Source organism: Notolepis coatsorum, assembly GCF_963971535.1.
Source record: "Notolepis coatsorum genome assembly, chromosome: 14".
Lineage (NCBI taxonomy): Eukaryota > Metazoa > Chordata > Actinopteri > Aulopiformes > Paralepididae > Notolepis > Notolepis coatsorum.
In genome coordinates, this window is record NC_140178.1 from 27,740,646 (window position 1) to 27,767,304 (window position 26,659).

At 46.7% G+C, this 26,659-nt stretch overlaps 1 protein-coding gene across 2 annotated transcripts in view; it reads right to left on the reverse strand.

Moving 5' to 3' along the window:
- Positions 1-26,659, reverse strand: part of elac2 (elaC ribonuclease Z 2) — a 54,119-nt gene that overhangs the window by 21,912 nt on the left and 5,548 nt on the right. For both annotated transcript variants that reach the window (XM_084328810.1, XM_084328809.1), the window contains 11 exons: positions 26,482-26,539; positions 26,295-26,363; positions 23,467-23,910; positions 9,325-9,380; positions 9,171-9,229; positions 8,966-9,038; positions 6,413-6,525; positions 4,230-4,328; positions 2,802-2,940; positions 1,718-1,803; positions 1,232-1,353 (listed from right to left, as the gene is read on the reverse strand). In XM_084328810.1, coding sequence (XP_084184936.1) covers positions 1,232-1,353; positions 1,718-1,803; positions 2,802-2,940; positions 4,230-4,328; positions 6,413-6,525; positions 8,966-9,038; positions 9,171-9,229; positions 9,325-9,380; positions 23,467-23,910; positions 26,295-26,363; positions 26,482-26,539 — 1,318 coding nt within the window. The remainder of the gene's footprint in view (positions 1-1,231; positions 1,354-1,717; positions 1,804-2,801; positions 2,941-4,229; positions 4,329-6,412; positions 6,526-8,965; positions 9,039-9,170; positions 9,230-9,324; positions 9,381-23,466; positions 23,911-26,294; positions 26,364-26,481; positions 26,540-26,659) is intronic.

Genomic DNA, 26,659 nt, shown 5'->3' on the forward strand with positions numbered 1-26,659 from the left:
ACCCTCCAATCAGAGGAAGTGTTACTGTGAACCCTCCAATCAGAGGAAGTGTTGATGTGAACCCTCCAATCAGAGGAAGTGTTACTGTGAACCCTCCAATCAGAGGAAGTGTTGATGTGAACCCTCCAATCAGAGGAAGTGTTACTGTGAACCCTCCAATCAGAGGAAGTGTTAATGTGAACGCTCCAATCGGAGGAAATGTTACTGTGAACCCTCCAATCAGAGGAAGTGTTAATGTGAACCCTCCAATCAGAGGAAGTGTTAGTGTGAACCCTCCAATCAGAGGAAGTGTTACTGTGAACCCTCCAATCAGAGGAAGTGTTACTGTGAACCCTCCAATCAGAGGAAATGTTACTGTGAACCCTCCAATCAGAGTTAATGTTGCTGTACATGCCACGGTGACATGGCTACATTGTGATAGGTCATAGGACTGCACCATGGTTGCAATTGAATTAAAAGTCAAGAGTTTTGTAAATATAGCTTTTTAATGGAGCTTATTAGGGCTGGGTGTCGCCACCGATTTCCCAAATCAATTCGATTCTGATTCACAAGGTCCCGATTCAATTCGATATTGATCCGGTTAGGGATATTCCAGTTAAGATACCGATTTTGCTTGGATATGAAAGAGATTCTGAGAAAACGAATATTGTAAATTGTACAAGGAACCTTCTAACCTGGTGCATTCAAAGTATTCATTAAGAATTTACCACAAAGCAGTTACATTAATGTACTTGTTATTCAACATGACCAACACACTATTGCAGTCAACACAATATAGCATTTTTTATTTATTTATTAAATTAAAAAAAAATTATCTCTGGATTTTATTAATCAAATTCTGATTATTTAAATGAAGATCATTACGAATGGGGAACATCTATAATTTTTGGAACCCAGCCTTAGTGCTAGTGACAGTTTTGCTGTGCAAATCAATATCCTGGCTCCTTTGCCTGTTAATTTCATTATGTTGTCATTATTCCAATCATTTCGGTCACAAGGTCACAGTACGATCTCGCTGTACCGTCCATCTGACAACGCAGGCTCATGTTAAAAGTCACTGACGGACGATGCTCCAATCATTTCAAAGTCACAGTACGATCTCGCTGTACCGTCCATCCGACAATGCGGGCTCATGTTAAAAGTCACTGAAAGGACCGACGCACTTAAAAAGCAGGAGGAAAGCTTCTCCTTCGTCTTCCCAGGGCAGAGCGTCTGAGAGTTGAGAACTCACCTGACAGCACGGCTGCGTCGGTGGAGCGGAACCTCCTGAACTCGTCCACTTCTTGGAGAAAGTTCGGTACTTCAGCCGCCTCTTTCACAAACTCCTCAATGTCACAGGAGGGGATGGCATCTCTAACAAATAAGAGGAAGAGTAAATCACACACCCTGCTGACAGAGTAAATCACACATCACTAACCACACAGGGGGGGCGGCATGTCCGAGAAACAAAGAGATGGAGGAAAATCACACACCACTGACCACACAGACACCTCTGGAGGACTCTGGGGGGGGGGGGGGCAAGAGATTCTTAACTCACATTTTACCTCGGTGGGTTGTCTACAATACGTGAGAGAACTTCAAGCAGAGCGCTTGAAAGACGAGAGGAGCCGGCGTTGCATTCTAGTTCGTCTCCTCTGTGTCGAAGCGAGCCTCGACGTTTGCAGTGTGATGATGTTTGGTAAATCTGGGGGGGGGGGGAGGGGGGGGTGAAACTGACCTCTGCCACTCCAGCTTGGGCCTGAACTGGAACTTCAGAAGACACTCTGCGCGGACGTGGGGGACGAGCAGCGCCGCCGGAGCCTCCTGCGGAACGGAATAAAAGAGAACGTTCAAGACAAGTCTAAAGTTAATGAAGGAAAACAGCCTAATTTTGAGATCGAGAAATCTATTTTTGAAGTCAAATCTTTTAATAATTTTTTTGCCTTTCCTTCTTTCCTCCCAATTTAGTCGTTCTGCCAATTCCCTTCCTGGTCGTTGCGCTGCCCTACTGTCTGGGGAGGGTGTAGACGACCACATGCTGCCCTACTGTCTGGGAAGGGTGTAGACGACCACATGCTGCCCTACTGTCGGTCTGGGGAGGGTGTAGACGACCACATGCTGCCCTACTGTCTGGGGAGGGTGTAGACGACCACATGCTGCCCTACTGTCGGTCTGGGGAGGGTGTAGACGACCACATGCTGCCCTACTGTCTGGGGAGGGTGTAGACGACCACATGCTGCCCTACTGTCGGTCTGGGGAGGGTGTAGACGACCACATGCTGCCCTACTGTCGGTCTGGGGAGGGTGTAGACGACCACATGCTGCCCTACTGTCGGTCTGGGGAGGGTGTAGACAACCACATGCTGCCCTACTGTCGGTCTGGGGAGGGTGTAGACAACCACATGCTGCCCTGCCATCACCAGCAGATCCCCTCCCTGCTGAACAGGCGCCCTGACTGACCAGTAGCAGTCGCTATTGCAACGACCAGGAGTCCTACCCCACCGACTTCCCACCCGTGACTGCCAATTGTTCGTAGGGACGACTGACCAAGCAAAAGGTGCCGCCGACAGCTGGATTCGAACCCAGAGTCTCTGCGGTGGTAGGCGAGTGCTTAGACCTCTACACTACCCAGCCGCCCTAAACATTGGGTTTTAAATTAGTTGAATGGGGTCCTAGAGTCAGGAAACCTGCTCACAACACAAGATAACTATATCAACTTTCAATTTAAGTAAAGAAAACCACGACAACATTGCAAAGAGACTATCTTAACACTGGTTGTAAAAATGTGTTCATATCACTAGGCATTTGACCCACTACTGTTACCTTTGTTTTATAAGGCTTGAGTTCTGGAAAGATCTCCGGGTGAATCAGATTGAGCTGAGCTTGGATCTTGTGGCTTCTGACGTTGTGGACAGTACAGACCTGCTCGTTCAGTATCAGATGCTCGGTCGAGGATGGAAACCTAGGCACACAGGGGAGTGGACGGTCAGGGTTCCTACTCATTCCTGCTAATCAAATTCCATGACCAATGCATCTATGCTTATGTATTTATTTATTAAAAAAAGATCATAATAAACAAATAAACAAAGTATGTCTTGTGGCTTGTTGTTACTAGCTACCGCTATCAGATGGGATTTGTGTAATCAGGAAATATGTTAAGTGGGGTATTATTTATTCAAAGTTACCTACAGGGATTCAAGTAAAAAATTAAGTATTTAGCCTGAAATGCTTTTGTAATTTTGAGGATTTCAGCACCACTTCACACAAACACCATTGCTTCTGTTCTCTAATGCACCAGTCACGTTTAAACACTCGAGACCAATCGCGTCTTGAGGTAAGAAGATGCCTTTCAACAGCTTTTCTGTTGCCATTCTGTTGCCATCAATCTATGAAATGCAAGTGATACATTTTTCAATTTATTTTTTACAAAACTTGCCTCAGTTTTTACTAATCAACGTAACTTTTCAGTAAATACGTAAAAATAAATATGTATTTATTTTATAACAAAACAATGTTTTTGTCTTAACTTTTGATAACTCCATTTACCAGTGCATTGTTGTGTTAGCATACACTGCCACCCGGTGGTAGAAATACAGTCCTACACCAACACAGGGCTACAGGAGTAGAACTGGAAACACAACTCTGTTTTTGTGGCAGACCATGTACTAGCCCATAACCCATACCTGGTAATTGCATCTTTTGCAGGACGAACTAAAAAGATCCCCAGAGAGTCAAACCCATCTCCTTTTTCCTTTTTCTTTTTTACTGTTGGTAGCCGTCCTCAGCGACTCCATAGCTAATTAGGATGGTAGTGTTGCAGTGCGTATGATTATTTGCTTTTGGATCTGGTGAACCGTGCCAGCCACCATCTGCACAACCAATTCAGGGGCTGTGTCCTTCAAAGGCTGTATTTATAGACCATGACCTTGAAAGGATACAGGCCCATAATTGAGACGCAGCTTATGAATGGGAAGTTATCTCTCTCTCTTTTTTTCTTTCTCGTCGGATAAAATTACGGAAATCCGTTTTAGCAACAGAGGACTTTAACCCCTGTACCTAGATTTGAAAGCTTGACAGGTTTTAAAATGTATTAATTAATTGGAAGAAAAATAAAATACATTACATTCCTAATCCAACATTCAAATTCCGTGACTAATCCGGGTTTTCCATGAACTGTAGGGAGCACACGCAGAGTGAGAAGGAGACAGATTCACATTGTGATCAATTTAAAAGAAACAACTGAATGTTTACCTCTCCATCCACCGCTTGTATTCGTCTGTTTTCAGGAGAGACTCTGGAGTGATGTGGACGACTATAGCAGCAGGGATTTCCTTCCCTCCAGATTGGTACCTTTAACAGATCAAACACAACATCATGCCTCAGAGACCAACTGGCCACATGCTAATACTACATTCAACTCGACAAACATAGAGGTGCACCGATAGTATCTGTAGTTGCAGTCAGGGACGTGCACAGGACTTTAGAGGGGCAGGTGCTCAAAGGCTGAAAATGGCACTATACCTGTGTGTGTTATAACCGAGCGCAAGCCCGATTTTTGGGGGCCCTTTTCAGGCGGGGGGCCCCCTTTTTATGCTTTTTGGGGGGGTTTTGGTGATCAAATATTGAATATTGAACTATAATAATCTATAAACTTATCCTTGAAAGACACTTTTATCACTGACTTAAAAAGGCCCATACATCTCCATAAATGTTCAGGGGGGAGGGAATAAGTGCTTATCCTACAGACCCCAAGAAGTGCTGTATATTCTGTATTGTTTAATATAAATGCATTTTTTATTCCAATCCGGATTTGTATTTGAGATTCCCCAAATTCCATCGGACTTGACTTCTTCATGTCCCTCAGTGAGTGTAATACCAGCATTCAACTGTATGCGCCACAGCGGTTTCTATCACCATCATCATCACCACCCACGCTATGCATAAAATATATAGGTCCGCGGAGAGGCACGCTGAGGAGGCCGTGCAAACTGCAATGGAATATGGGGCATCTCTCTCTCTTTACCTAATATTTTGATTCTATCCTGACATTTTTCAGTTGGAAGGGCAGTCGATATGCGCAACGGTAAAAATTATTTATTATATATATTTTTTTAAAGGGCACTTTTTTTACGAGGCTCAAAACGGCAGGTGCTCAAGCACCCCTTGGGCTCTATGTGTGCACGTCCCTGGTTGCGGTTACAAAGTACGAATAGTACTCTGATAGACAAATGATGCCGTCCCGTTAAATGACACAGTGAGGGGAATAGAATAGAAGTACTTTATTGATCCAGAGGGAAATTCAGCACCACAGATTGCTCACAATAAGCATTTAGGCAGTCAAAAATCGAAAATAAGAATAAGAACAAGAGTACACAGTCAGAGATATACATCCTAAATATGTATATACATTCTAAAATATACAGTCCAAAAATATACAGTAATATACAGTAAAATGTACAGTTAAAATGTAAAATGTACAGGAAGATGTACAAGGATTTATACTGTTACTCTGTGCTCCCCCTATTTACCCCCTATTTTAAAGGTGTAAGATCTGGGGTCAGTTCCATAGGCCAGTGGTTCTCAAAGTGGGACCAGGGACCCCTAGGGGTCCTTGAGGGGGTTCCAGGGGGTCCCCAGCTAAATGAGCAATAGTTTAATTTCACTCATATTATATTCACTAGAAGTTTAACCCAATGAGAGAATGTAGAAGGATGACTATTCTGATCATAGGTCTCACACTCTCGCCAATGTTATCTCCTCACATACAGTATAAATAGTTTTGGAATTCTGGACTGAATCACATCCAACAACAAATATCTTCTCAGACGGGGGACCTTGAGACAAAATCGTATTAGACGATGGTCCCTGACCAGACTCAAAAATAAATTAGTGCACCCTTTGTTGCACTCTGGTTGGATGCCAAACTTCTTTTTGTTGTACTGTACTTGTGCTGTATAATGACAATACATTTGAATCTAATCTAATCTCGTCTATGGAGCAGCCCTAGATAATACGAGCAGGTAACGCCACAATATGCGCGGGTTCTCGTAACTTTTGACTGAACTGTCCTGTGGCACAGGAGTAGAGGGTGGCGTTGTTACCATTAAATTACATGATCTTTAGCGCAAGGTAAAACCTTTCCAACGAGGAGGGAAAATGTCTGCAGCATGCCAAGTTGAGGTCAATGAATAAAAAAAATCCAAACAAAGGTTTTAAAATAAAAAGACAATTGACACACTATTTCATGTAATTGTTTTATAAAACAGGCCAGAATGATTGTAAATACTCCAAGCGGCACTGTGATCAGCTGATCTAGTAGTACTACTAGGTATAATATCTGTGCACCTCCAAGCAAATACTAATGATCAATCCATTTTAATTCAGTCAGAGCAGAAAAGAAAAAAAGATTGTAAAATAAATATTCAGGACGTTACCCGCGTAGCTGCTGATTGGTGCAGATGGGTTCGACAAACTCCTCAGAGGGACATTCCACAATGATGAAGACTTGCCCCGGGTCAGTAGGCGTACAAACCTCCTCAGGGTGAATCTTGAGGACAACAACAAAGATGTCACGTCATACATTGATATATATATATGAAATTAGTTGTTTTTAAATGCAAAGCTTTCCCTCGCGTTTACTTTGCGTAATTAAGGAGGGTGCGTTATTGCTTTTGTCATCGTTTGTTACTTTAAATGTGTTAACAAGTTGCCCCTCGGGTGCAATAAGGATCCGCAGTGAAGTGAACCGTCAACAGAATAGAATGGGGTCTATAATTGTCACTGCAGCCTAATCAGGAAGTTCCTTATTACTTTCTAGTTTGCCAACATTAAAACACGGGGGGCAATAAACAGTGTTGTAATGGTAAGTCACAGCTAATGCAGGGTTGTGGTCGAGCAATATTTTGTTTGTAAATCTTCTTAATACATGTGTGATGTTAAATTAATAAGGGGCATTACTTTAAAGGTATCCAACAAAGTCTTCTTGTAAACAGCTCACTTTTATTTATATTCACATTTCCACCTAAATAGACTAGAGTTTGCCATTGTTGTCCTAATAGTCTACAAGCTGAATACATTTCCAACCTCATATAATGTTTGCAAAGTCCATTTTATTTGCTCTTTTTTTTATCCCCCTTTTCTCCTCTTTTTCAATTTTTTCTCCCATCCCAATTCCATTGTGCCAATTCTTCCCTCCCCTGTCTTGAACGTTGCTCGCATATGCCCCCCACTGGCCGGTTGTAGGGAGGATAGAAGCCTTGCATCACCTGTACCCTCCGGTACACGAGGAGGCAGCCTGTCACATCTTTTCACCTGCCAGCGCGGACTCTCATTGGCGAGGTGCAACGTGTGGGATGCTCACACTACTCCCGCTATTTCCTGTCTCTGCTGTGCAGGCGTCCCCAACCGACCTGTAGGAGTCGCTGTCCACAACGTCCAGATTACCACCCATCGACTTCCACCCCCTAACTCTGCCAATTGAGTTAGTATGACGGCTGGCCCAAGCCGGAGGCAACGCCGACAGCCGGAGTCGAACCCGGTGTCTCTTGCGTTGGTGACGAGCGCAATGTCCGCTGCGCCACCCAGCCGCATGTTTTATTTGCTCTTGTAATGTTTACATCCTTTCATTTTCCGTTCTGGTGATGTCCCTATGGTGAAGTATAGACCCTATGGTGAAGTATAGACCCTATGGTGAAGTATAGACCCTATGCTTGTAGCCTCTAACTCGCTAAAGTTACAACCAATCACAAATTACAGTATTTATACTATGCTATACAGAAACCCACAGTTATAAGATATTGTAAAACAGTTCCATATTTCTTCTATAACATTAAAATAGTGATCATTGGTTATTAAGATTTCAACCTACATGTTTAGGGGCGGGGGCAGGCACTACTATAGATAGAGCAGCAGAGGGGGTGTGGGCTCTACTATAGAGCTGCAGAGGGGGTGGGGGCTCTACTATAGAGCTGCAGAGGGGGTGGGGGCTCTACTATAGAGCAGCAGAGGGGGTGGGGGCTCTACTATAGAGCTGCAGAGGGGGTGGGGGCTCTACTATAGAGCTGCAGAGGGGGCGGGCTCTACTATAGAGCAGCAGAGGGGGTGGGGGCTCTACTATAGAGCTGCAGAGGGGGTGGGGGGTCTACTATAGAGCTGCAGAGGGGGCGGGCTCTACTATAGAGCAGCAGAGGGGGTGGGGGCTCTACTATAGAGCAGCAGAGGGGGTGGGGGCTCTACTATAGAGCAGCAGAGGGGGTGGGGGCTCTACTATAGAGCAGCAGAGGGGGTGGGGGCTCTACTATAGAGCTGCAGAGGGGGTGGGGGCTCTACTATAGAGCAGCAGAGGGGATTGGGGCTCTACTATAGAGCAGCAGAGGGGGTGGGGGCTCTACTATAGAGCTGCAGAGGGGGTGGGGGCTCTACTATAGAGCAGCAGAGGGGGCGGGCTCTACTATAGAGCAGCAGAGGGGATTGGGGCTCTACTATAGAGCAGCAGAGGGGGTGGGGGCTCTACTATAGAGCTGCAGAGGGGGCGGGCTCTACTATAGAGCAGCAGAGGGGGTGGGCTCTACTATAGAGCAGCAGAGGGGATTGGGGCTCTACTATAGAGCAGCAGAGGGGTGGGGGCTCTACTATAGAGCAGCAGAGGGGATTGGGGCTCTACTATAGAGCAGCAGAGGGGTGGGGGCTCTACTATAGAGCTGCAGAGGGGGCGGGCTCTACTATAGAGCAGCAGAGGGGGTGGGCTCTACTATAGAGCAGCAGAGGGGTGGGGGCTCTACTATAGAGCAGCAGAGGGGTGGGGGCTCTACTATAGAGCAGCAGAGGGGGTGGGGGCTCTACTATAGAGCTGCAGAGGGGGTGGGGGGGGCTCTACTATAGAGCAGCAGAGGGGGTGGGCTCTACTATAGAGCAGCATAGGGGGTGGGCTCTACTATAGAGCAGCATAGGGGGCGGGCTCTACTATAGGCAACACGTATCTGAGGTACCTCTCTCCCTTCGTAGTGGACGCTTTTACCCTCCTTCAAAGCGGCAATCATTGGACCAATGGTTGGCTTCCCTCTGTGGGGGAAAAACTATTAACATTCATCTTCCACAAATATTTCAGGAGGCTAAAAGAACATTTACAGACTACATATAACAATAAAATTATTATTATTATTATATTATTATTACATATAACAATGAACTTACACAGGCAATCCAAGCTCCCTGGCTTGAATGACCAAGAAATTTCCTTTCTTAGGATGAAGCTGCAAGGGAGCATGAGAATTGAAAATCAGACCGCTTTTCTTTTGTACATATATACATTATACTGTATTAGGATGAGAGATGTAGGATTTCCTACCTTGCCGATAAATGCAACCACCAAAGACGGATCCCTTGACTGTCTTGGTTTTCTACCTGCAATAAAACATAAAACATTCTTAAAACTCCTGTTCATATGTAACCATCAGGTTAATATGTCCTCTAGCATAGCACCAGGTTAATATGTCCTCTAGCATAGCACCAGGTTAATATGTCCTCTAGCATAGCACCAGGTTAATAATATGTCCTCTAGCACAGGGGTTCCCAAAGTCGGGGGGGGGGGGGGGGGGGGGGGGTCGCCAGATGGTTTCACACAAAAAAAATCCAAAGGCCAGGACAGTGTTTCTAGTTGCAGCAGCGCAATAGTTAGATAACCTATGTGGGGAACAACCAGGAGATCACGGCAACTCACACAAGTTGGAGAACTCTCTCTCTCTCTCTCTCTCTTGCTCTCACACACACACACAAAAGGAGCCGCATGTGATTGGTGGAGGCGGGACCCTTACAAAAAACGGTTGTTGCTAATCATTGACACACGCTAGCCTGTAATAATCCCCCCCCAGAAAAATCTACTTTGCATTTGATATATTGCAAATATATGCCATCACACACACTGGCATTTAAAGGGTTAAATTATAAAATGAATATGTGGTGTTATGATCAGGGCTGAAGTTGAATAATTATTTTCAATCTGACATTACAAAAAAACTGAAAATCCATCAAAATCAGTGTTGTTGCTAATCATACATATGCTAGCCTGTTTTTTAACAATAATTTGTGATGCCATCACAAATACTGGCATTTAAAGGGTACAAATAAAAAAAAATGCCTGCACCAGAATGCAGGAAATGAAGTCTTTGTAACAAGAAATGTCCTGGTGGGGGACCCCCAGACCCCCTGCTTAAAAAGTGGCCCGACTATATTTTGCACTATATTTCCTGGCCTGAATGATTTCCCCAGTCCGGCCCTGGTTAAAAGCCTCCAATGCTTATTGGTGTGTGTGCGCGTTTGAACGTGTGCATGTTTCAACCATACATTTCCATTTATAAAAAAATAAATAAATAAAAAAATTTAAATAAAGAATACATTTTTTTTACCTCCTATAATAGTGGGGGTCGCGGCTCTCTGACCCCGTTATTTTTGGGTCGCGGTCTGAAAGGTTTGGGAACCCCTGCTCTAGCATAGCACCAGGCTAATATGTCCTCTAGCATAACACCAGATTAATCTGTTTTCTAGCATAGCAGCACCAGGTTGGTATGGTATGGTTTATTTCTTAATCCCAGAGGGGAAACATGGTTTGCCACCAGAGCTAATACAAATACACAAACATGAAAGAAACAATTACATACAATACAAGATACACAGCACAGTAAGAAGAGGAGAGCCTCTTAACACAGCTAGCGGTGTTCGTTAAAAATGTTAACCACAGCAGGAACAAAGGACCTTCTCAATCGCTCAGTAGAGCATTGAGGCATCAACAATCTATCGCTAAATTAGCTTTGCAGAGCATCAAAAATATTGTACAGTGTATTGTACAGTGGGTGCACTGGGTGGCCTTCAAAAGATAAAATGGTGTTGAATTTAGTTCTTGTTCGCTTGGCAATAATAATCTCCAAGGAGTCAGGAGGGAGGCCAATCACTGAGCCAGCCTTTTTAATGATTTTATTTATACGTTTTTTTGTCAGTAACAGAGATGCTGCTGCCCCCCACCCCAGCAGAGCACAGCATAAAAAAGGACACTGGCAAGTAGGGCTGACCTTCTAAGCTTTTTTTGGCCGTCGAAGCTTCTGGCCCGAGATTCGATTTTAATCCGTAGCTTATATATATATTATAATGTTTTTTTTCTTAGTTTTTTTTTCTTATGTTGTGGGACTTGTTCATCAACTTTGTTGTTTTTAAATGTGCTCTATAATTAAAGTGGATTGGATTAATTAATTAAATTAATAATGAGTCAGGAGCTGCGCTGCTGCTCTCTGTTACACAGCCAACAACATTACATTACATAATTATGTTGCAACCTTCGTCTATAAAGCAAACAATTATATAAATATGTATATGTAGTTAATAGAGACAAAGGCAGAATTCAATTTAATTAAGCACGTTTTATTAAGACATGTTTGTATATGGGTCGGGACACTGCTGCTGACTGTGTGTCTTATTCAAAAAAAAAAAAAAAAAAAAAAAACACTACAGAGAATTGTCAGTGCTGTAAAGTTTAAACCTTTTTAAATCTTAGACAAACGAAACTTTTATGAAATATTGTAAGCCGTCATTTGAGGCTTTATAAAAGCAGCAAGTTGTATTCAACACAGAAAGGAGTTAATGAAGAATCTCCATATGCTTGTTGTAGTTAACAAAGATAGGTGGAGTTAATGAGGCGTATGGCGTCCATTGCATTGGAGGCGCAAGATTTTGCAGGCAACAAAAAATATATAATAAATAAGTATAATTATTTTTTTTATATTAGAATTGTATTTTCCCATTCGAATCCTGTGCCCATCGAACGAAGCTTCGAAGTATTTAAGACAGCCCTACTAGCAAGGATACCTTGATAGAACACATGAAGAACGGGTGGGAATCACCAGTTTCATCACGATACGATACGATATCGATTCTTTGGACAACGATACGATATTTTCCGATATCACAAAGTCTGCCACGATACGATACGAATCGATTCAGGTGCCAGCGATCGATATGAGATGATATTATATGCCCATTTAACACAATCAGTAACATTTAAATCAACAACAAAAAAAGGCAATGGAAATATCATTTAACAATTTTATTTTTGATCTCTTCCAGACATTTAAATGAAAAACAATCTATTGTTTTTAATACAAATAGACCTCCTGTTCACTGTTTTTGGTTCGTTTTTCTTTTTTTTCCGATATCAATATATCCTATTCACTGTCACAGCGCTGTATTTTGGCTGGAAAAGGCATATTGGGAGTCAGAAGGTGCAGTACCGGCCAGATCCTGTTAGTGGGGCTATCTCAAGAATGCAGTAATCCCCCCTCCTTCCCGCGTGAATACCAAACCAAGCCGCATTTCTCGTAGACGCTCTCTGATTGGCCGACGCCTGTTTCTACACTGGTTAAGCTTAGGCACTCTTCGAAGTTGGTTAAGGTTAGAGTTTGTCTTAGAGCGTGACGGCAAGTTCTTTCGACGGTTAAGCTTAGGCACTCTTTCGAAGCTAATGTTGTTGTTGCAGCCCGGCGGATATGCTCACCAGGGGATTTTCAAAATAAGAGTATCGCATTACGTTGCATCGATCCTATTTGATAATAGATCGATCGGGATCGATGTATCGTCCCACCCCCGAAGTGACCTGCTGATATAGAAGGATCTAAGCTTCCTCAAATGAAAAAGGTTAATATGTCCTCTAACATAGCACCAGATTAATCTGTGTTCTAGCTAGGGATGGGTACCGAATTCTTTTGAGGTACCGAACCGAAACACGTCGGTACTACCGAGTATCGAATCAAGTGAGATACCTGTTTTTTTCACGTCAACGTTCACACGCACAAAACTTTTTTTTTTTACTTCTTTTTTTTTAACTTTTTTTTTTCCATGTCAACGTTCACACGCACAATATATGCTTACCTAGGATTTGACTTGATTCAACAACAAAGCAGTCGGAGCAATGACAAGCCGAAAACTGTCTAAATTGTAGTTATTTGAAGTTTGGATTTATTTTTTTTACGACTGAGGTAGGTAAATTAAATTTCTTGAGACTAAAGTACAGAAAAAAGGTACCGTTGGGTACCGGTATCGGTTCAAATGTGAAAGGTACCCATCCCTAGTTCTAGCAAAGCATCAGATTAATATATGTCCTCTAACATAGCACCAGATTAATCTGTGTTCTAGCAAAGCACCAGATTAATATATGTCCTCTAACATAGCCAGGGGTGCAGTGCTGGGCAAACGCGGTCAAACGGCGTTTGGCCTTCGTCACTGAGGCCGAAGTGCGCGCATCCTATTATTATGCAAAGTCTAGGTGATAAAATGACTCGTCGCGCCACTTATCACCTAGACTTTGCATAATAATAGGATACCGACAACCAAATACAAGCCCTGTAGGTGTGGTGGGGGGTTGCTTGATCTCCCGACTTCACTGGAAGGATGAGACAAGGTGTATCATCTGTTTTGTGCGCAACAGAGGGAACATGTATGCGCGGGAGCGCGCTTGCGCGGGCGTTTGGCCTTCGCCCATATTACGACTGCACCCCTGAACATAGCACCAGATTAATATGTCCTCTAGCATAGCACCAGATTAATATATGTCCTCTAACATAGTACCAGATGAATCTGTGTTCTAGCATAGCAACAGATTGATATATGTCCTCTATAGCACCATATGCATCTGTGTTCTAGCATAGCAACATATTAATCTGTGTTCTAGCATAGCACCAGATTTATCTCTGTTCTCTAGCATAGCACCAGATGAATCGGTGTTCATCTAGCATAGCACCAGATGAATCTCTGTGTTCTAGCATAGCAACAGATTCATCTCTGTGTTCTAGCATAGTAACAGATGAATCTGTGTTCTAGCATAGCACCAGAATAAGATGTGTTCTAGGATAGCAACAGATGAATCTGTGTTCTAGCATAGCACCAGATGAATCTCTGTTCTAGCATAGCACCAGATGAATCTCTGTTCTAGCATAGCACCAGATGAATCTCTGTTCTAGCATAGCACCAGATGAATCTCTGTGTTCTAGCATAGCAACAGATTAATCTCTGTGTTCTAGCATAACATCTCAAACTCTGCCCTCTTTTCTTGATCCCCCGAGGCGCTCGGAGGAAGGAAAGAGGAAAGCAACAGTTGTTGTAACTGAGGGGTACAATTCCCTGACTGTATTACTAGATATGATACTTACTACCACTACCTTTGTACTTAATATTCGGCCACCCAGTACACGGCATAAATATATTATCATGAACACTCTCACGTAGATGAAACGGATCCAACACAAATGTACGAATTAGAAACAGGTCTTTATTTCCTACACAGCGATGGTGTGTAGAATAAGCACTTAATCACTTAATTACATTTATGAATTGAAATAGTATGCACTTTTATGGCAAGGAGTATTCGTCGGTATATCAATAGAGAATGTCCAATCTCTGAAGGCGCAGGTGGTAAATATACGACCTGGAATAGTTAAGGAATAACAGCAATGATACTTTAATGATTATAGGCTGGATACACTAGAGGGGGTTAATCCGGTCGCTTGTAAGCCGACAGGAGTAGGAGGGGGGGGGGGGGTAGAATCCAGCTGCCTCGTCCGGCCAAGGGTATCCCAGGTGAACCCACTGTAGTGCCGTTCAATGCGCCGGCGATCCTTGGACCACAGATGAAAGCAGGTGGACTCTTTGTGGGCCGGCTCTCTCCGGTCCACGGGGGAGAGACGTGAAGAGACCTCGTCTTGCAGAGCGTCTCCTCACCTTGCGTCCTCTCCAGGGGGGGGGGTTCCAACACACGGCAGTGTCGGGGGTCTTTATCCATGGAATAATCAAAGTATCCAAAGCATAATCCGTGCCTGGGAAGGCGGGCTGTCGTCGGTAGAATAATCCGGTATACAGGTCCACTCGCTCGTCGGCTCTGGGGCTCCTCGGGTGCAGCTTCACATAGGGTCAACCACCCTGGGTAAGTAGCCAGTTCTCTGCCCGAAACGATGGGGTACTGACTACGGTAGTATTCTCACCGCACGAAGCACTATATATTAACAGACTATTATTAGCTTAATAGACTACGTCCAACTCGACGATATAGTGCCAAATATGACTATTCAAATATTAATATACACGATGTCTCAATACCGATGGTAGGCGAACTTGGCCTTTCTCCCACACGTGGCGTCGCGGGGAGGCTTTACGTCTGTGACTCTATTGGAGGGTAAGAAACTGGACTGAAAAGAAAGTCCTACTTTAGTAGCGCAGTATATATACGCACTATGAACAAATAGTCCCATTAGTGGTGCGGTAGCCAAATTCCTACGCAGAACTAGGACTTGTTCGTACATGTCGAGCGGTACGTTTGAACTGGGTCTGAGGGGTATGGCAGCCTGGCACCAAGGTCTCGACCAATAGTAGAATGGAGACTATTATGGGATGTTCAGTAGGCTAGAATGGATATTCAATGCATATTGTACAAGGAATATACAAGGGATATCAGGGAATATTAGAGAATATACAAATACAATTAAATATATATATATAAATAAATATATATATTCGGTTTAATCTGGCCCTTCACAACAGCCACCCCCTGAATAGGTCCCAGACCTAATCAGTTAAACAGAGACAGATTAATCGCGTTGTCTATTTACACATAAGGGTTTGCTGTAGGGGTCAGTCAACTTCACAAAGTCATAGGGTTGTAGGGTCATGGTCATCATCGATTGTGTCTGGGAGTCGAGGCAGTTCTATGAGCCTTGCCACGGGACGGGTGTAAGTGCGACCCTGGACGAGCACTTCAGCTGCTCGGACCTTGCCGTCGGCACCGGTGATCACTTTGCTTACGCGGCCGGCCGGCCACATAGCTCTGGGCAGTGATTGATCAATAATCATGACGACTGTTCCTTCTGTCAAATTGTCTCTCTCCTTTACCCACTTCTGGCGGGTCTGTAGAGACGGTAGGTAGTGCAGTAGGAAACTGTTCCAAAACTTGTCGGCTAATACTTGGCTGTACCTCCACATTCGTCGGCCGTTCGCTTCTTCAGGCCGGTACATTGTCTGTGGTAATGCAGGATCTAGCCGCCCCATCAGGAGTGTGTTGGGGGTAACTGGGTCGATATCCGCCACATCACTGGAGACATATCCGAGGGGCTTCGAGTTAAGTACTCCCTCAATCTCCGTGAGGACTGTCATTAGGACTTCTTCCGCCACAGTCTGGGCCCCAAGTACTGCGTACAGGGCTGTCTTTATGGAGCGCACTTCTCGTTCCCAAGTGCCACCGAAGTGGGGTGCGTTTGGGGGGTTGAATTGGAAATCAACCTGTGCTGGAGCGAGGTGGGTCTTAAGTTCTGGGCCCATAGCTTGGAAGCTCTCTCTCAGCTCTCTTTCGCCGCCTTTGAAGTTTGTCCCATGATCGGACAATAGGGTAGACGGTCTTCCCTTCCGTGATGTGAATCTACGGAAGGCCATAAGGAATGAGTCTGTGCTCATGGTCGGGAGAAGCTTGATGTGTATCGCTCTGGTGGTCATGCATTTGAATACAATACCCCACCGCTTCTCGGTTCCTCTTCCTTTCTTTATGTGCAGCGGGCCAAAGCAGTCCATACCCGTTGAGTGGAATGGCTTGTCACCGATTCGGAGGCGACATGGAGGAAGGTCAGCCATCCTTGGTATGCTGGGCTGCGCGCGCCACTTGCGGCAGTCTAGACATGTTCGTTGGAAGCGTCGTACCGCCTCTCTTCCTTGTAGGATCCAGTAACGACGTCTGATTTCCGCGAAGACTCTTTCTGCTCCTGCGTGATGTACATCCTCATCGTATTTCTTTATAATCAGCTCTGTGACCTTGTGTCGGCTGTTCAATACGATCGGGTATTTAATGTCATCCGGTAGATTGGGGGCTCTGCGTAGGCGACCACCCACTCTGATGAGGGTATGAGCGTCGCTCTCGGGGGCCAGGTGAATTAATCTGCTGTCGGAAGGGACGGGCTTTCCTCCCTGTAGACAGGCCAATTCATCGGGGAACGAGTCTCTCTGGGCTCGCTGCAGTAGAAGCAATTCTGCTTCCTCGTAGTTAGCTGCTGACATATCAGCGGGGGACTTGCACTCCGGGTGGTACCGCAGGAATGTTCTTTGTTGTGCACTCTCTATGGACGTGCAATCGTCTATGCTAGGGTCGGTGGAGGCTACGGTGCTCAATCCACAGAACACAGACTTCTTAATTTCCACCTCCTCTGGACTTGCTTCCCTCGGGATAGGCATGGGCCACTGTCCTTCCGGGAGTCTTAGGAATGCGGGGCCGTCACTGTAGACATTGCGACGGGTGAGGTCATCCAGGGGCATCCCCCGGGTGATGACGTCAGCTGGGTTCTGTTTTGTATCAACGTAGCGCCACTCTGTTTCTCCGGTTAACTCTTCGGTTAAGTCTTGAATCTCGGTGACTCTGACTCCCACGAAGACTTTGTACTTGCATGAGTCCGATTTGATCCAGGCGAGTACCGTCGTGGAATCTGACCACAGGATTGTTCTAGACACCGGTATGGTGAGCTCACGTTGGATGAGCGTGGCTAGGTGCGCTCCGGCTAGGGCTGCGCAGAGCTCTAGACGTGGGATAGATTGTTGCTTGCGTGGGGCTATTCTCGAGCGGGCGAGGACAAATGCTGTGTAGATCTCTCCCCCCTGGTCTTGGGCCCGCAAGTAGGCTACTGATCCGTATGCGACCTCTGAGGCGTCACTGAAGACGTGTAAGTCCATTTTACATGTCTCTGGCCTCACCGTGGGTGGGAAGTAGCTTCGGCGAATATTAACGCCTGGGAGTGAGTGGAGCTCCATCTCCCACTCTCTCCAGGTGGATGCAAGGTGTGCGGGAATGGGGTCGTCCCAGCCCTGGTCCTTGTCCCACAATGCTCGTACAATCATTTTTGCCCTGGTGGTGTACGGTAGAATACATCCTAGCGGGTCATATTGTCGGGCGAGTGTTGTGTACACACTCCGTCTGGTGGTCGGCGCCGCCGCCGGCCTTCCCTGCTCCGTAGTCAGGGGCTTGTGTCTGTAGTGAAGCGAATCTGTTTTGAATCGCCACACCAATCCCAGGGTCATCCCCTGGGCTTCTCCCGGGATTGTAGCCATCCAGGTCTCGCTGCTGGCTGCCTTGTCCTCGGAGGAGAGGCTGCGCAGTACTTGCGGATCGCTGCTGGCCCACTGCCTGAGATCAAAGCCGCCTTTGATCAATGAGGCGCGGAGTTTAATCAGGAGAGCCTCGGCTTCTTCCTGGGTTGAAAGGCTTTGTAGACAGTTGTCTACGTAGAAGCTGTTCTTTACGCTGTGTCGGACCTCTTCGTCCGCTGCTGGGTCCTCTGCTACATGTTTCTGTAGTGCAAATGTCGCACAGCAGGGGCTGCACGTCGTTCCGAAGGGGAGGACTTCCCATTGGTAGATGGCTGGGTGCTCATCTCCTGGCTTCTCTCTCCATAGGAACCGTAACAGGGGCTTGTCCGCCTCTACTAATCTCACCTGCAGGAACATTCCTTTAATGTCCCCGCTGATGGCCACCTTTTCCTGGCGGAAGCGGAGTAGAACGCCGAGTAGGGAGGGGCCGAGTGTGGGACCGGGCAGTAACTCTTTATTCAGATTTTGGGATCCGATCTGGTAGCTGCAGTTAAATACTATGCGGTCTTTACCGTTGTGATGGACCTTGTGGTGGGGCACGTACCACGATTCAGTGGTCTGGTCAGCCTCTTTAATGTCCATCTTTGTGACGTGTCCCGCTGTGATGAGCTTCTCAATCTCAGCGCGGTATACACTCTCTTGGGCGGGGTTCTTGGCTAAGCGCCGCTCCGTGTTCAGCAGGTACCGTTCTGTGGCGTCTGTCTTGGCGTGGAAAGTAGGCATTCCTTCTCGCCGCAGGAGTGGCGTGGCGTATCTCAACACGCCGTTGACCGGGACTCTCTTGGTCCCTGTCTCGAGGAGGTGAATTGCGTAAATATCATCTTTAGAGCGAATGTCTTTCTTTCCGTTCTTAAAGGGCATTTGTTCTAGGGTCCATAGCCGCTCTACGTGTTGCAGGAGTGCGGTTTCTCCCTCTGTGACTCGGGAGTGGAGACATCTAGTGGCTGTACTTCGGTTGAGAGATTTGGCGAGCGGGCCTTGGAGAGTCCATCCCAAACGGGTCTCGACTGCTGCAGGGCAGCCTCGGGGTCCGGTATGAACCCGGTCTATCGGGACAATGAGGTCTGCATGGTCGGAGCCTATCAACAGGGTCGGCATAGCATTGTCTATGAGCGGGATCGGTAACTTGCGCAGATGTGCATATTTCTCCATCAGCTTGGCGACGGGGTATGTGTACCGCGACAGTCCTATTTCTTGGCTGGTGAAAGCGTCTGCAATCTGGTACCGTCGCTCAGGCTGGCCGCTTGCTGCGATAGAGAATGAGACATTCTCGCCCTTTATCGTCTTCAAATCTCGTCTTATTGTCCGAATTGTCATTTGGGTTTCGCTTCCCCGCAGCCCTAGCTGGGCCGCAGCGGAGGCGAGCAGCAGGGTCTTCTCTGACCCGTCATCGAGGACGGCGTAAGTGTCCAGGACTTTATTCTGGTAGCTTAGTGTCACACGCACTACTTTTAGGAGTACTCGGGCTCCACTGCTGCTGGCGGGATCGATGTACATGACGCTCGCTTTGCGGCTGGATGGTGCAGGTGAAGGGCGCCGTCTGTTACTGTCGTGAAGTATGTCCAGATGGGCTCCATCGCACTTGGTGCACCTTTTCTTTAAGCGGCATTCGGCTGCCATGTGTGAGCGCGCACAGCGAAAACAGCGCTTGTTGGACTTTATCCATTGACCTGCTTCCTCCGCGTTCAGCTTGGGGAAGGAGTCACATTGCGCTAGCCAGTGTTCTTTCTCACAGTAGGGGCACACTATCTTCCACTTCTCCGTTCTGGAGGGGGTACTGTGGCTCCTGCTGCTCGGTACTGACTCCGATTGGTGCATCACAGTCACCGATCTTCTTCCATCATTTAGTCGTCTGGTTCCTTCTCTGGAGCCAGGGGTGCTCCGTCCGAATGTATCTAGCCGTAGGCTGCTGACTTCTCTCGCCAGGAAGTCTGCTAGATCGAGGAGGTTCGGTTCGGGGCCATTCGGGTCTCTGTGGTCCCTCTGCCGCCTAAAGCGCTCCTGACGAGCGGGCGGCAGCTTCTCCAGGATCCTTTCCACATTTGAGTTGGCGTAAAGTTCATGCCTCCCCTTCTCTCTTTGCGCTCCCAACATCCCTACCAGGGACTGCACTCTGATGGACAGGTCGTCCAGTGCTCGATTGTCTATTGCTGGGGGTAAGCGGTCGATGTGTCGGATCTCCTGGATCACGTAATCCCATATGCGCCCATACCTCTGGTCCAATGCTACCAGCGCTGCTGTGTATGGGGTGGTGGAAGTCGCGTAGGCGAGCGCTATATTATGTGCGCGGGGTACCTTTAAGTGCTGCAGTAGGATGGCGTATTTGTGGCGTTCATCCAATACATCTACCAACATGGTCTCCAGACACATGCGGAGTTCTGTATACTGGGCCCGGTTCTCTTGGGTGAAGTCGGGTACCATAGGCGTGCCAATGTATGACGCTGACTGTGGATACATCGGCGAGCGTTGGGGGAGAGGCCTCCTAGGCGAGTCTCCTCCCGCTCCTTGGTATGGGCTGGTACCGGCAGTGTACCATGGCCCGCTTGTCCAGGTGCTGTTCCTCGGTGCGGGTCGTGCGTCGTGCTCACCCGTGTATAGAGTCGGGGGTCTGTAGCGCAGCTCCGCGGGAGTATAGCCTGGGCTGTACCGGACCTCCCGGTCCGGTAGAGTACTGTGCTGTCTTCGGGCGTGGTTCTCCTCCTCTTCCTCTTCGTCTTCAGTTAGGTCATCCAGTGCTTGTAGTCTCTGGTTTAGCCTCTCCACAGGATATGCTGCTCCTTCCCGGTTGCTAGGTCTCGCTTGGACCGGTGGGGGGAGGTGGTCTGTGGGGGGTATAGACCTCGTCTGTTGGTCAAGTTCAGGGTTGTTTACTCGGCTAGGGGATGCCGCCCTGGAGGTGTGTCTAGACGAGTTCCTGGAGCCTCTGGCGGAGGGAGAGGGTGTTGTCCGTCTGATCAGCTGTTCTATTAGTTGCGCTTGCTGTCTGTCGCGCTCTGCGTCCCGTAGAGCACCAGCAGCTGCTCGCTGGCTGTCTGCTCGGTCTCGGGCCACATTCTCTTCCATCTGAATGCGTCTTATTTCCAGGCGTATGTGCTCTTCTTCGCTCCGTTGCTGTAGCTGCAATCGATCGCGTTCACCCTGGAGTCTATCGCGTTCAGTAGAGGCTTTCAGGCTGACGAGGAATGCCTGCTGTAGGGTCCTCTCTGCCTCGCTGGGAGAAGGCGGTTGTATAGGGGAGCCTTCCCTCGGGGTACTCCTTGCGGAGCCTTGGAGCTCTATCTCCACGGTGCTCTCCCCGTCTTCTTCCGTGCCGAGTTCTCTCTCGGTAGCGTTGTATTCCTCCCGGGACTCATCGGGGACTACTTCTTCAGTACTGGCGGGGTGTGAAGTCATGTCTGGTTCCCACTGGTCCCCACCGTGAACTTGGTCAGTTACATTAGAGCCCGTAGGGGCCTCTATGGTCGGGGTAGTCTGGGCGTTGGGGTTAGACATACTTTTACTTTCTAGTTTTACCGCGTTTACTGTTAGTAGAAGACTAGGTTGTTGACTGACAGCGTAAGCCTCTAAGTACTGAGGGAGCCGTCGTTCGCGCTGCGGGCGTTGGTTAGGAGGATCGTTTCGTGGAGTGTTCATCATAGGCCATTTCAATATTAATAACACTATATTAATATTACACTAATTACCATCCGGCTCGAAGGACCAATTGTAACTGAGGGGTACAATTCCCTGACTGTATTACTAGATATGATACTTACTACCACTACCTTTGTACTTAATATTCGGCCACCCAGTACACGGCATAAATATATTATCATGAACACTCTCACGTAGATGAAACGGATCCAACACAAATGTACGAATTAGAAACAGGTCTTTATTTCCTACACAGCGATGGTGTGTAGAATAAGCACTTAATCACTAATTACATTTATGAATTGAAATAGTATGCACTTTTATGGCAAGGAGTATTCGTCGGTATATCAATAGAGAATGTCCAATCTCTGAAGGCGCAGGTGGTAAATATACGACCTGGAATAGTTAAGGAATAACAGCAATGATACTTTAATGATTATAGGCTGGATACACTAGAGGGGGTTAATCCGGTCGCTTGTAAGCCGACAGGAGTAGGAGGGGGGGGGGGGTAGAATCCAGCTGCCTCGTCCGGCCAAGGGTATCCCAGGTGAACCCACTGTAGTGCCGTTCAATGCGCCGGCGATCCTTGGACCACAGATGAAAGCAGGTGGACTCTTTGTGGGCCGGCTCTCTCCGGTCCACGGGGGAGAGACGTGAAGAGACCTCGTCTTGCAGAGCGTCTCCTCACCTTGCGTCCTCTCCAGGGGGGGGGGGTTCCAACACACGGCAGTGTCGGGGGTCTTTATCCATGGAATAATCAAAGTATCCAAAGCATAATCCGTGCCTGGGAAGGCGGGCTGTCGTCGGTAGAATAATCCGGTATACAGGTCCACTCGCTCGTCGGCTCTGGGGCTCCTCGGGTGCAGCTTCACATAGGGTCAACCACCCTGGGTAAGTAGCCAGTTCTCTGCCCGAAACGATGGGGTACTGACTACGGTAGTATTCTCACCGCACGAAGCACTATATATTAACAGACTATTATTAGCTTAATAGACTACGTCCAACTCGACGATATAGTGCCAAATATGACTATTCAAATATTAATATACACGATGTCTCAATACCGATGGTAGGCGAACTTGGCCTTACTCCCACACGTGGCGTCGCGGGGAGGCTTTACGTCTGTGACTCTATTGGAGGGTAAGAAACTGGACTGAAAAGAAAGTCCTACTTTAGTAGCGCAGTATATATACGCACTATGAACAAATAGTCCCATTAGTGGTGCGGTAGCCAAATTCCTACGCGGAACTAGGACTTGTTCGTACATGTCGAGCGGTACGTTTGAACTGGGTCTGAGGGGTATGGCAGCCTGGCACCAAGGTCTCGACCAATAGTAGAATGGAGACTATTATGGGATGTTCAGTAGGCTAGAATGGATATTCAATGCATATTGTACAAGGAATATACAAGGGATATCAGGGAATATTAGAGAATATACAAATACAATTAAATATATATATATAAATAAATATATATATTCGGTTTAATCTGGCCCTTCACAACAGTTGTGATTGGAGGATCCAGGAGGGTTTGAAGAAAAGAGAGCCGAGTTTGAGATAGTCTTGGCCGAGGAAGCAATTGAACGAATGTGCATTACATACCACACACACACACACATATACTGTACAGAGACACACGCATACGCCAACCAACCGACGGATCCACAGAGCATGGTGGTCATTCAATTTCCCCCGGGCCTTACTTGGACTGCCATCTCTCTGGTTGCTGGAGGGCCTCTCCTCTGCTCCATCTCTCTCCCCCTGGTTGCTGGATGGCCTCTCCTCTGCTTCATCCCTCTCTCTCTGGTTGCTGGAGGGCCTCTCCTCTGCTCCATCCCTCTCCCTCTGGTTGCTGGAGGGCCTCTCCTCTGCTCCATCCCTCTCTCTCTCATTGCTGGAGGGCCTCTCCTCCGCTCCATCCCTCTCTCTCTCATTGCTGGAGGGCCTCTCCTCCGCTCCATCCCTCTCCCTCTGGTTGCTAGAGGGCCTCTCATCTGCTCCATCCCTCTTCCTCCGGTTGCTGGAGGGCCTCTTTTCAGTGTCTTCTGGTGTCCACAACTGGCTCCTCTGGGAACGGCCTGGTCTATCGGGAGGGCTGCTGCGGCCCGAGGTGGGGGAAAGCTTAATGTCGTTGCCGCGCAACTGGGCTACAATGGGATGAAAACACAAGGTCGTTAGCCAGATCATGGCCCCGATTAATCTTGAAATGAACATCTAATCTTTCTTCTTCTGCAGCACTCAATTCATAATAAAAATACAAGATAGAAGATACGTGTGCCGCGTTATCATTAGGGCACAAGTGTCTTGTGTTTTTAGTATAATGCAATCAGTGCATTTTAGTTAACAACATTCTAGTTGCATCAGTGCATGTGAGCGGATCGGAGCGTGAGCGGCGCGGGGCGCGGAGCGGCCGGTTTTGACGTGAGCGAGGAGTGGGTTTTAAAATGAGTCGGCGCGACGTCCGGAGCGAGAGTTCTCCTCCGCTCCAATCCACTCCAGGCCGCTCACAGTGGTTTAACACTGATGTAATATATACATGCAGTACAATGCCAAAGCAACAGATGGCGATGTACAAACATGAAGGCCATTTTCAACCAATGAGAAGGGTGAACCTGTGATAGGCTGTTCGTTCAGGCTTTGTCACTGTAGAGACGCCCACACTCACTCCAGTTAGGAAAAAGTATCGACGCCATTGTTGTTGACGTTAGCTTACATGCTAACGTTAATGGCAGCGACCATAGCATTGTGGCTCGGCTAGCCTATCATCGCTTAATAGAGATAGTGAATGGATAAACAACGTTATTTAACATTGCAGAATGGCTACAATTACAATGCGGCTCAATACAAACAATTGTTAAGGGGCCCAGGGGGTGTAGACTGTTGTAGTTTGAGCTCATTTACACCATGCTCCAAAAAAAGAAGAAAAAAAACTGCCGAGCGATCTGGCGCGGGGAGCGGGGAGCGCTCGATTCAAGGTGAGCGGGGAGCGAGCGGAGAGCGACTTGGGGGCGGGGTCAACATGAGTGATTAGCGGAGCGGACCAAGCTTTAAAGAGCGAAGAGCGGATTTCTCGGCCGCGCCGATCCGCTCACGTGGTCTGAGTTGCATTGGAGTGCGAGAGAAGATGAGTACTGACTGAGTAGAGATCAGTGTTGCCAGAAATGTCCCAGGCCAGAGGCATAAAATAAAAATATGATAATTATCGTACATCTGGTAACCCTGGCTCAGCTCCACTAATACAGCAGATAGACAAAGTAGAACATAACAAGATGTGCTTTAAGATCTGTATTAAAGATGTTAATACCCTCAAATTAAAGCTAAAAGTCTGCACTTGAAGCACATCTTTATTGCTTCATTTCAAGTCCATTGTGGTGGTGTACAGAGCCAGAATTGTGAAAATTGTGTCAATGTCCAAATATTTATGTACCTGACTGTATGCATCTAGAGGCACACTGCCAGATATGGGTGTGTTTGGGTGCCCTCTCGTGGACAATGCACAGATGTACACTGTCACTTTCTCTTTGTTAACACTTTGGGTGCCATGGGTTAAATTCATTATATACCATAATTTGTCTATGGAGAAGTACCCCTTCTTTGCATGGCTATAACTTTTTAAATTCTATTGCTACATTGCCATTATTAGGGCCCATTCAAAGTCCTATATGTATTGTTCATTGTGTAGCAACGTTAAACTTTTTCATTCACATATTCATAGTAAAGTATGGTCTAATGTATAAGTATGTTTTCATCTCTTTCTGCAGCTTTCTCCAGAACGTGATATATAGCCCCAAATGCATTATATTGATGATGAAATACAGTTTGATGGCAATCGGGGCGATATAAAAAATTTCAATTGGACGTACTTCTAGAATGATCTACGTATGATCTGATGATGACCGGATGGGCGGGGGATCGTTTATAATTCCGTGGGCAGCGTTATATCATTCATCTAGTGTGGGTGATATGTTCATCATAACAGTTTATATGGAATACGATCAAAAATAACGCTGAATCTTACCGTATCCTCCTCACGCCGTTGGGCGATGAGCGTGGAACAGTCATTTACCTATTAATTATGGTATGTAGAAATATCTGGTCCATTTCCAGCTTGTATAATAGTATATATGTCCAAATCATGTTGTTTATCGAGTTATTGGCAATCGATCGCTATGTATTGTGTCGAGATCGAGTCCCGAGAGCCAAACAGAGTGGCCGGAAGTAATATGGTCGACCAGCACAACCTCCATAGCACTTCCTGTTTGGCGATTGCGCCGATCGGCCACCAGATGGCGCTCCTGAACCGCCAGAGAGCTCAGTGGGTCCTCCTGGTGGATCTCAGGCCAGCGGAGGGGAAATATGAATCCGATCGCAGATTTTTGAAATATTGATATAAGGACGCTGTAAAGCGTCTTCGGCAACTTGAGCATGGCCGGGAATGACGCTTTTAAGCGTTTCCCGGCACCCAAAGTGTTAAACTTGCGATTATCAAAGTGTGGAAAGGCAAAAGGTAGAGAGGCCAAGTTAAACTTACCAAATATTGGTACTTGATAAACAGCCATTGTTTCATCCGTGTACGGCTCCGCAGTGTATGGTCGAACAGCTAGGAATACACAATTGGCAAAGAAGATTATTGGCACAAATCACACAGCTGTAGAAAAATGAAATGAAATGTATACTGTAATATACAGTGTTACAGTAAACTGTAAAGTTCAACATACATAGCTTGATGTCCTCTAGTCGTCCTGAAAACACCTTGATGGCTTCCACAAAATTATCCTTGATATGATAAGACGACAATCATTAGATGAAATACAACAACAACAACAACAACAACAACAACAACAACAACAACAACAACAACAACAACACCACAAGAAATCACACCCATGACATATT